The 10,597-nt window shown below is 50.8% G+C and overlaps 2 protein-coding genes across 5 annotated transcripts; both read left to right on the top strand.

The window, feature by feature from the left end:
* Positions 1 to 236: 236 nt before the first annotated feature.
* Positions 237 to 2,111, top strand: LOC103627382 (pentatricopeptide repeat-containing protein, mitochondrial-like). Its single transcript, XM_008647675.4, has one exon. It carries the CDS (start codon positions 363 to 365, stop codon positions 1,872 to 1,874), a length of 1,512 nt encoding a protein of 503 aa, XP_008645897.1. The 5' UTR covers positions 237 to 362; the 3' UTR covers positions 1,875 to 2,111.
* Positions 2,112 to 3,331: 1,220 nt separating this feature from the next.
* Positions 3,332 to 9,689, top strand: LOC100278358 (uncharacterized). Of its 4 annotated transcripts, none has more exons than XM_008645182.4 (4): positions 3,332 to 4,891; positions 5,088 to 5,153; positions 5,486 to 6,260; positions 8,086 to 9,689. In XM_008645182.4, exons 3-4 carry the CDS (start codon positions 5,544 to 5,546, stop codon positions 9,481 to 9,483), a joined length of 2,115 nt encoding a protein of 704 aa, XP_008643404.1. In that variant the 5' UTR covers positions 3,332 to 4,891; positions 5,088 to 5,153; positions 5,486 to 5,543; the 3' UTR covers positions 9,484 to 9,689. The 4 variants fall into 4 exon arrangements, with proteins under 4 accessions (XP_008643404.1, XP_008643403.1, XP_020408841.1 ...); XM_020553252.3 differs by having other exon boundaries at positions 4,742 to 5,004; XM_008645181.4 differs by having other exon boundaries at positions 3,332 to 5,153.
* Positions 9,690 to 10,597: the final 908 nt, after the last annotated feature.

The raw sequence follows: 10,597 nt of genomic DNA on the forward strand, positions 1-10,597 counted from the left end.
GATAGAAATTTGAAATAGGAGATGGATGGAGGAGATCTACTCGAGATAGCTTTAGAAATAGAGTCTCGAAAAAGTGACCCGAGCGGTTGGTAACTTGGTACACGGGCAAATAAGTCAACTGCTATGCAGTGTGCTGTGGCTGTGGGCCTTTGAGCGGGCGCCAAAAAGTATTGGGCCTTTTTAAGCCATGGGCCGCGGTCGCAGCGGTCCGGCGCTTGCAGCCTCGTCGATCGTCACATCCTAAACGCTGAAACGCGGCGCACGCACTTCCTATCCCTCTGCCGCCGCACCGGCAGCTCAGGTGCTCAGCACTGCTGAACCAACTGCCGGCGGGAGCGACAGGCCGCGGACATCGTCTGCCGATGCCTCTGCGCGGTCTCCGGCGCCGGGGGCGTTGCTGTGATGACGGGAGGACCCTGCTACGCCTCTCTCTCCGCAGATCGTCATCGTGCGCCGCACCTTCGAGCCAAAGTTCCAACAGCGCCGCACTCACGGCGGAGGAAGAGGCGGCGGCCGCACAAATCAAGAGCTCGCTCCTCAGGGCGCGCAAGGGGAGCGTCGAGGACCTGGTACGGGCCCTGGCGGCAGAGTGCTCCGAGGTCCGGCTGACGAGCGGCGTCGCGGACAGCCTGCTGCGCGGGTGCGGGGACTGCTGGAAACCCGCGCTGGGTTTCTTCCTTTGGGCGCAGTCGCGGGGCGGCGGCTACTCGCACACACCGTACGCCTGCAGCCGGATGGTCGACCTGCTCGGGAAGACGAGGCAGATCGACCGGATGTGGGATCTGCTGTCCGAAATGCACTGCAGGGGGCTCGTCACGGTGGACACTGTCGCCAAGAGCATCAGGAGGCTTGCCGCTGCGAGGAAGTGGAGGGATGCCATTCTGTTGTTTGATCAGCTGGAGGACTTGGGACTGGAGAGGAACACGGAGACCATGAATGTGCTGCTGGACGCGCTCTGCAAGGAGAAGAAAGTCGAACTGGCGCGCGAGGTCTTTGTCATGCTCAGCCCTCATATCGCACCAGATGCGTACACTTTCAACATCTTCGTCCATGGTTGGTGCAGCGTGCGCAGGATTGACGAGGCGCTGTGGACGATCGAGGAGATGAAAACCAGGGGGTTCCCTCCTATCGTCATCACATACACGGCTGTTCTTGAGGCGTACTGCAAGCAGCGCAACTTCAGGAGGGTCTACGAAGTCCTTGATTCCATGGGTTCTCAGGGCTGCCATCCGAATGTGATCACATACACGATGATCATGACCTCACTGACAAAATGCGAAAGGTTTGAAGAAGCTCTGAGTGTCTCTGATAGAATGAAGTCCTCTGGTTGTAAGCCTGATACCTTGTTCTACAACGCCCTGATCAACCTTCTCGGTAGAGCAGGTCACTTGTTTGAAGCCAACCAAGTGTTTCGCGTGGAGATGCCAAGGAATGGCGTGCTCCGCAACGTGGCCACCTATAACACGATGATATCAATTCTCTGCCAATATGGGCGAGATGATGACGCGCTCGGTGTACTGAAAGAGATGGAAGCACAATCCTGCAAACCTGATCTTCAGACATATCAGCCACTTCTTAGACTGCTGCTTGGTAGAAGAGGGCAAGCTGCTGCCGTTCACCGTTTGTTGAGTGAGCTTCGTGATAGAAATGGTCTAGGGTTAGATCTTGATACATATACCCTTCTGATCCATGGTCTCTGCAAGGTCGGTGAGACCGATTGGGCTTATCTACTCTATGATGAGATGGTAGGCAGTGAAATTGTACCTAGGCCTAGAACATGCGAGTTACTTTTGAGTGAGATGCAGAGACAAAACATGGAAGCGTACGTGGAAAGAATTCGGAATGATGTAAGTTTCTTTGGCCTTACTCAGTAACTTCGATAGCATTGCCTTCTCCCATATGATTCATTTATTTGCTAGTCATTATTAAAATACTATGCAACAATCCCTAACTTAGCATAACTAGAACTCAAGAGGCATATTCACAAAAGATGGATCATCTCTGTTTTTTACACTTACTAGCCAGTTGCTAGTGCTTTGCTAGGATTGTTATATATCATATAAATAGGTATTGAGATATTTATTCAAATGTAATTATTGTTTATTTCTAAACACTAAGATATGTGTGGTCTGGTGGTTAGCTCCAAATTTCTGGAGCAAGGGGTTGTGTGTCCAAGTGCTTGTTCTGCACTATTTTTTGCGCGGAGTGGTAGCAGCGCAGGCGGGGTCGGGTGCTGGTTACGCACATTAGCTGTGCGGCACAGGGCAGTAGCTGAGAGAGCGTTGGGCGTGGGACCCACAGGACACAGCGCGTGGGGCGGGTCTAGAGTGTCAACGCGGAGTGTGAAGTCGTGGTAGCATCAATGTCCATATTAGGTTCTTAATAGAGTAGTATAGATATCATCTCTTTTTGTTCATGGTATTATAGCAAGATTGAGACCCTCATTTGACTGCAGATGATGATCCTTGTACAGTAACCAAGTGCCATGAGCCCATGCTTTTGCATTTCCTTGCTTTTCTTAACACGCTATTACATTTCATGTGACTATTTTGTCGATTGTTGAGCTTGGTGTGTTAGTGTGGCACCCAGCCTATCCGTTTGGCTTTAGTCTGAAACGAAAGTGTACATGCCTATATAACCTGTCACAAACTACTAGAGTGTTCGGTGTCCATTGGTAAAGCAACCTCACTTTCGGTGACCTCTGGCTAATTTCCCCTACTTCATATAACATTCTTACTTTGGAAATACGATTGACTGCAGGTTATCTTCTATTCGATATGGTAAGTGACATGCTTTCACTTGACTACAGCTTGTCTTTTTATTCAGTATCGTCTATTATTACTTGTGTCAGTGCAGTCATTTGTTTCGCCTTACTTTGCTCCTCCAACCAATGGTTGTTTCATGGTATATAGACCCTTCTGTCGTTGCAACTTATGTTCGGGGGTGAACAGTCTCTGTGACGATCGTTTGACAGAGTTGCAGTAGCTTAGTTGCCTGCTTTTGGCCAGTTGAGTATTTGAGTATCAGTTCTACCATTCAACAGCTCTAGGCAGCCTTGTTTTGTTTTTGTTTTTGTTTTTGGATTAGTTGTATACATCTCACTCAACTTTTACAAAATTAGATAATTAGTTCATTTTGATGCCATGAAGTGGCTTGAAAATAAACTAGTTTCCAATTTTTCAAAAATTTGAGTGGCATGTTTTCAACCGACCCCTTTTTTTTGGTAGGGATTCTCATCGAATAAATATATACCATCCTGTTGAGGGTAGCTATGTCCGGAAGGCATGGTTGCTCATCCTGGACCATTCATGGTGGCCGGGGTAGCTCTTTCTCTTTCTTGCTTTCTTTTGAATGAATGAAAAGTGGAATGCCAGCGAACATGTGCTTGCACATTTGCTGCGAAGAGACTCTGCTTGTGGGTTATCTATCCATGGCGCCTCAATGACCCGAGGGATCGAATCGCACGTGGGCCGGCGTACGCCTGCGCCTACGGTTATACGGCGACGCGACCCGGACGGCATGGGGGCGGTTGGTGCGTGTGAGACGGTGGGATCGGGTGCCGTGACCGACGCCGGACGCGATGGAGAGGAGAGGGAAGGGCCTGACTCTCCCTGAGGCATCTTCTTCGGCTCCTCCGCCGAGTTGGAAGCAAAGGCGTCGTCTGTCCACTTCCGCGTTGCATTACAAACGGGCAGTGTATCATGGTGTGGGTAAGCACTCAGAACCCATCTGCAGATCATACTGTGTCAACTCGTAGAATGTACGATTATAGGCCATCCTCAGTACGTGCCACGAGATCGATCGAGCACTCCACCTTGTCGGCAACCCGTCGCTGATAGGCACAAGCACAACCACGTACACGACGCGTGTTCAGTTCAAGAGCAGTGAAGGCCGAAGAGGGTGGCGTGGATCGCCATGTGGGTAGCGGCATGCATATGCACGCATGTGGGTTGTGGAGACGCCGAGACGGGGACGAGAGCGGAGTCTGTCTGTGCACTCTACTCGCTGTCGTTGGACCATCAACGTCATCCGAGTTAATATAAGCGATGGGCGAGCTAAGTGCTGGCGCTGTTCATGAATAAATGAACTCGATGGAACGGTTTCCATCTCGTCGCGACAGCGATGCTGTGTCGAGGAACGCTGCGAGGCCAGTTCTAGCCACGCTACCTGGGTTCAGTCGCGGTTGATTCGTGCTTTACGCCGGGTCAGATTCGGTTCCAAGGAGCTCATAGATTACTCTCTCGCTCTCTCTCTCTTTTATTTTTACAAAAAATCGTTTGAAATAAAAGGGAATTGATTCAACGGCCGAACATTGGTGCGGCAGACTACTGCCGTCAAGCTGTACAACATACATGGATTAGAATCCAGAGAAACGCCTTTCAGAGTCTGATCTGATGAGGCCCGTCTGCAGCCATCCAGAGCTGCCTGCCTGCGCCACCTAACTGCGTACTGGGGCACGGTAAAACCACTGCTGGTACTGTGCTACCACGCCTTTGCATCATTGCCGACCCCGAACCAACCTTCCGATGCTGCCTGCCTGCCTGCCTCCCCTCCTCCATGGCTCAACCTCCCCTCCCCTGCCTGCCCCGTTGTCCCCACCCCTCTCGCCTTCTCTCCACCTTGGGCTCTCATGATTCTGTTTCAAAGGCTGCACTGCCGAACCACCATGAATGGCTTCGTTTCACCTTTCCGTCCCCGGGCCACGCCACGCCCTTCTGAAAAAGATCTCCACGCCTTCTCATCCCTCCACCCACTGATACAGATTCATCATGCAGGCAGGCAGGGACTCCCCCCGCTCGATCACTGTCTGTTCCGCTCTCTTTTTTCCAGATAGGACCACTGGGCTGCAGCTGGAGCTGGACTGGACGGCGGTACCACTGACTTTCACACTGTACTGTGCAACTGCATGGACCCAGCTCCTCTGATCCTCTCTCGCTCTCCCTCTCTCTCTCATCCATAACGACATGGCACCTTTGCACCACGCTACTGCCCTGCCTACTACTAGTACTGTCTCTTTGAACCACTTTGGTGGCCTAATCCCGGGCCCCTCTGATGATGGCTTATGAGCCCCAGCTTTGCGCTTGCAGGCACTGCACGGTCTGGTTCTTGTTCCTGAGCAGTTGAGCTGCGCACACCGACTTCTTTTGCACAAGGTATTGTATTTGTCTTCGGTGTTGCAGACGTGTTCTTCCCACGCATGCTTTTAATCTTTTTAAAATCTCCATTTGCGTAAGCTCAGTCTGCAGTTTACAAATGCTTTGAGTCCTGCGCTCCTGTCCTGCTGTTCTTGTCTAGCAGTAAACAAGTCATTTCCTTTGTTGTCACATGGTGGCTCGCCGAGTGCTGGTGCACACATTCTCTCCTCGTTCCACCTTGCTGCTGCTGCTGCAGTTCTTGGCACGGCCTTGTATTGTATGAATATGATTGTATCACATGCCATGTGACTATGTGAGTAGCTGACCACGGCTCACCGCGAGGCGCACAGGTACAGCAGCGCAGGCGCGGCGGCAGCCCGCCGCTGGATCTCTCCCGAGGCTCCGGCGATGGAGCGGTCCTGCTACTTCCCGCTGCGGTGGGAGAGCACGGGCGACCAGTGGTGGTACGCGTCGCCGATAGACTGGGCGGCGGCCGACGGCCACTACGACATCGTCCGCCAGCTGCTGCACCTCGACCCCAACCTGCTCATCAAGCTCACCTCCCTCCGCCGGATCCGCCGCCTCGAGGCGCTGTGGGACGACGACGCCCGCTTCGCCGACGCGGCCCGGAACCGCGCGTCCGTCGCCCGCAGCCTGCTGCTGGAGTGCGAGTGCAGGAACCACCGCCCCGGCGCCGGGGAGAACACGCTGCTCCGGGCCGGGTACGGCGGCTGGGTGCTCTACGCGGCGGCGTCGGCCGGGGACGCCGCGTTCGTGCGGGAGCTGCTGGAGAGGGACCCGCTGCTCGTGTTCGGCGAGGGCGAGTACGGCGTCACGGACATGTTCTACGCGGCGGCCAGGGGCGGGAGCGCGGACGTGTTCAGGCTGCTGCTCGACCACGCCATGTCGCCGAGGTGCTCGACGAGTTGCCGGAACGGCGAAGCCAGCGCCAGGCGCAGCTCCGTGTTCCGGCTTGAGATGATGAGCCGGGCCGTCCACGCCGCGGCGAGGGGCGGGAGCGTGGAGATGCTCAGGGAGCTGCTCGACGAGTCCAGCGTGTCGACGTATCTCGACATCCGTGGATCCACCGTGCTGCATGCCGCCGCTGGGAGAGGGCAGCTGCAGGTGAGCCATCCACATTTGCTACTGCTTAAATCACATCTTCTGCAAATGCTTATTAGCTGTTCTTGCTGTAAGAGCATCTTCAAAAGACTCTTTATTTTTGATTCTCTATTTGACTCTTTATTTGTCACTCTATAAAGATTAAACTCTAAATATAACATCTTATTACAACAGACTCTCCAACATGCAAGTTAGCTTGGCTAGTGAGGGAGTCAATTTAGAGAGCTGGATAGCTTGTCAATTTAAATGGCTAGCCTGTTGGAGAGCTATTTTGCTATTAAGTAGCTAAAATTTAGCTTGACAAGCTATTTAGCTAGTCTCTTGTAGATGCTCTAAGCCTGGATCCTTACGCGAATGATTCTTATGTGCAAATGCAGTATTCTGCGGATCCCTACAGTAATGTTATTAAAAAATACATGGGAAAGTGGGAGAGACATGAGATTTACCAGTGTTCTAACCAAAGTCAGCTAGCATCTCCAAGAGACTAGCTAAATAGCTTGTGAAGCTAAATTTTAGCAACTTAATTGCATAATAGCTCTCCAACAGACTAGCCATTTGACTTTCTAATCTATCTGGCTCTCTAAATGAACTCTCTCACTAGTTAAATTTGGCTAGCAACTCTCGCTAGCCAAGCTAACTTGTATATTGGAGAGTCTGTTGGAATCAATTGTTATATATAGAGTTTAATATTTATGGAGATATAAATAAAGGGTTAAATAGAGAGTCAAAAATAAAGAGTCTCTTGGAGATGCTCTAACAGTTGAGAAGCATCTCCCTCTTGAACATGCCTTTACTGTGGGATATTGTAGGTGGGACACTTTCAAATATCCAGCCATTTCTATATTTCTAGATGCAGCGTGCCATTATTATTACGACTTCCATGTTGACTCTTATTTAGGATGATTACGTGCTTTTCGGATCCTAGTTTCCTTCTAGTTCTTCATGTTGAATGCTCAGTTTAGCAAGGATCTGCGTACAGACTACAGACGATGCATTTCATTGAAAACTACTGTGTGCTTGTATTTTCTCAGCTAGGTTGGTATTGGAAAGGAAATTGTTCCTCTAGAAAGTCACCTAAGATCACTTTGTTAGTTCAGAAATTCCATAAAGTTTTTTTTAAAGAACAGACACAATGCTACTGATAAAGGAACATCAACAAGTTTTATAGTTCAATGTCACAGTAATACAACTTCCAGATGGCGAATGTTCCTTGAGGGGCCGTTCGTTTTTTCCGGAATAGAGGCATGGAACAATTCCTAGCCGGTTTGTTTCTCTAATTTATATAAGTTTTGATCAGTTGGAATAATTCCTGGTTCATTCCTGGACAAACGAACAAGACCTTAGTGATTTTAATCCCTGGCCCTGGTTATCGTAATCCTGCATAACAGTATATTAAGCCAGGGTGTCACTGTGTACTTGTTGGCCAGACTTTCTTATTTCATTTATTGGTATGATACTGAGCACAGTTATCAGCTCACACAGTTGGTGGCCATAATGGGTAGGTAGTTTAGTTAGACATAAAAGGTGGCTTTGTTGCCAATCAATATGTCCCTTTCCAATAACGTGATAACAGAGTGAATATGCTTCCTGTTGTTCCAGTTTAACTCACAAGATTCACCAGAAAGATCTAGCTTTTTATATCTACAAACTTCTTGGTGATGCTATGCAGCCAAAACATCTATCCATTTCCTGTTGATGATACGCAGACAGCTCTGTTACTGTTCCGTGATGTTGCTATGCAACCGTCTTTTTTGCTACTCTCAGTTGTGCCAATGAATCGGAAAGTTTCCTCTTTCTATGCCTCATGTTGTAAGCATACCTTATGCAGGTTGTCAAGTACCTTGTGGCCTCTTTCGACATAATCAATTCGACTGATAATCACGGGAACACAGCGCTGCATGTAGCGGCCTACCGAGGGCACCAACCTGTCGTGGAAGCCTTGGTTGCTGCGTCTCCATCAACCTTGTCAGTTGTCAACAACGCCGGTGACACGTTTCTCCACTCGGCAGTTACAGGATTCAGGACCCCAGGATTCCGACGGCTCGACCGCCAGTTGGAGCTGATGAGGTACCTCATACGCGAGAGAACCGCGGATATCCAGAAGATCATCAACCTGAGAAACGACGCGGGCCTTACAGCTCTTCACCTGGCTGTGGTTGGCTGCGCACACCCGGATCTCGTCGAGCTACTGATGGCCACCCCGTCCATCGACCTGAACGCTGAAGACGCTAATGGCATGACCGCGCTGGCGCTGCTGAAGCAGCAGCTGCGCTCAGCGACGTCCGACCGGCTCATCAAGCAGATCGTCTCTGCCGGAGGGGTCTTGAACTCCAGCATCCTGAGAACCCGGTCAGCCATCGCTTCTCAGATCAAGATGCAGGGCGGGATCGCGAGCAGCCCCGGCACCACTTTCAAGGTATCGGATGCGGAGATATTCCTGTTCTCCGGCATGGGAGCGGCGGAGTCTCTGAGGCCAAGCTCCTGCTCCAGCAACGGGAAGGATGATGACCCTACTCACGCAGACGCAGACTGCGCCGAGAACCGTGGATCGTCGGAGAAGAGGCTGAGCTCCGCGAGCCGGGCCAAAGACCGCCTCAAGATGATGCTGAGATGGCCTCGCCACAAGGACAAGACGCCCAAGAAGTCAGAGGACAGCAGCCCGCTGGGGTCGATCAGCAGGCTGAACGAGCACGGGGCCGAGACCCCTGCTCCGCTGAGGCAGAAGTTTACCAAGACGACGGCGCTCAACGGCAAGCGGACCCTAGCGGTGAAGAGCTCCACCCCGAGCTCCTCATCCACCAAGAAGAAGCTCAACACGAAGCTCATCCACGGCATCATGGAGGCCATGCCACAGCTGGCGCCATCTACGGCGCGGTCCGCGTCCCCGACGGACACTTTCCTGAGGTCCTCGGTATCGTCCACGCCGCAGCCGCTGGCGAAGCTGAAGGACATCTGCCTCGACGACGAGATCTCCATGGTGACGCCGCCCGCCGGCAGGCTGAAGGATAGTGACGACGCCATGGAGGACCCCTCGTGCTCCAACAACTCGTCCATGGACGACGGCTGTGGCGCCGGGACGGCAGAGAGCGCGGCCCGGAAGCACGGGTGCGGCAACGGGAGGCTCATCAACATCTGCTTTGGCGCGCAGGGCCTCACCGTGGAGGACTCGGCGAGCGGGCAGCAGACGAGCAAGATGTTCAAGCAGCAGTGCCTCAGGGTGTCCTGATTGACGGCGTGGTGTCTCGACTACAACAGCGTGGTGTGATTGGTTTGGTGTCTCGCGTGCAGCTATGTGTGCTTGTTTGCTTTGCTCCTTGCACAGCCAGCGGTGAACTGGTGATCCAATGAACTTGTGCTTGTGTTAACTGTGACGTTGACGAATCCACAGCTCTTTAACTTCCTCAGTGTCAGGTCGTGCATTCTTCAAACAAATCACCGTTGATCAATCACTTCCTCGAATTTTATTTTACAGCCTACAAACTGTGACGGACGGGTCAGCAAACGAGGTGCATGTTCAAAACAAACGGAGTGCATCATGTATGTTCAAACGATCAGAGCGCTTGCGTCCTGATGAACAGATGTCACACGGATCTGTGGCAGAACCTCCCAAGTTATTGGACCCACATGCACCTGTCCTTATCTCAAAGACTTCAGATGGATGGTTGTGCATATGCACCAGATAACTTAACAGGATCCGTCCGAGTGTCCTAAGGACCCCGAATAAAACCACTTACAACCAGAACCGCGGGATTAAGTAAACACAAATCACACACCAACAATTTTGCAGTGGAAATCTTATTACCAAATTTTACATGTTACATCAAGTTTTACAATGTACATGATCGGAGTGATTACAAAAGTGATTCAAAGAAATAACTTTAAAATGTTATAAATTATTTCTAAGTTTGAAATATATTTTAGCTCAAGTAACCATCCTCAATAAGAAGTATAGAAGGGTTACTGTTGGGACCATGCTTCGTCTCCGAAGGTCCTGCAGAAAATAAACAGCTTCGGCTGAAGCTGCTTGAACGTAATGCCGAAGATATCATTTATGAAGCTTCGGTATTACAGCATGTCCGAAGATGAGGGATCGAACCGACTTAAAGATAGAATGACTTTTTAGTCCATAAAGGTCTGAGTCAATGTTGTAAACTTTTATGAGGGGCATGGTTGTAATTCCTCACAGGTTGTGCCCTGTGCCTATAAATAGTGAACAATATTCCCCTACTGTTCACACATTCTTGTAATTGCAAACGCATCACTCGGGAATTATTGTGTGTCAAGGCAGAGGTATAAATGTATCTAAACTTTATATTCAAACATCTTAAATTCATATAATA

This window comes from Zea mays, chromosome 5 (genome assembly GCF_902167145.1).
Source record: "Zea mays cultivar B73 chromosome 5, Zm-B73-REFERENCE-NAM-5.0, whole genome shotgun sequence".
Lineage (NCBI taxonomy): Eukaryota > Viridiplantae > Streptophyta > Magnoliopsida > Poales > Poaceae > Zea > Zea mays.

Coding starts and splice junctions, on each gene's coding strand:
- LOC103627382 (XM_008647675.4), top strand. CDS start 363: ATGCCTCTGCGCGGTCTCCGGCGCCGGGGGCGTTGCTGTGATGACGGG.
- LOC100278358 (XM_008645181.4), top strand. CDS start 5,544: ATGGAGCGGTCCTGCTACTTCCCGCTGCGGTGGGAGAGCACGGGCGAC. Junction 6,261..8,085: donor CTGGGAGAGGGCAGCTGCAG/GTGAGCCATCCA, acceptor TACCTTATGCAG/GTTGTCAAGTACCTTGTGGC.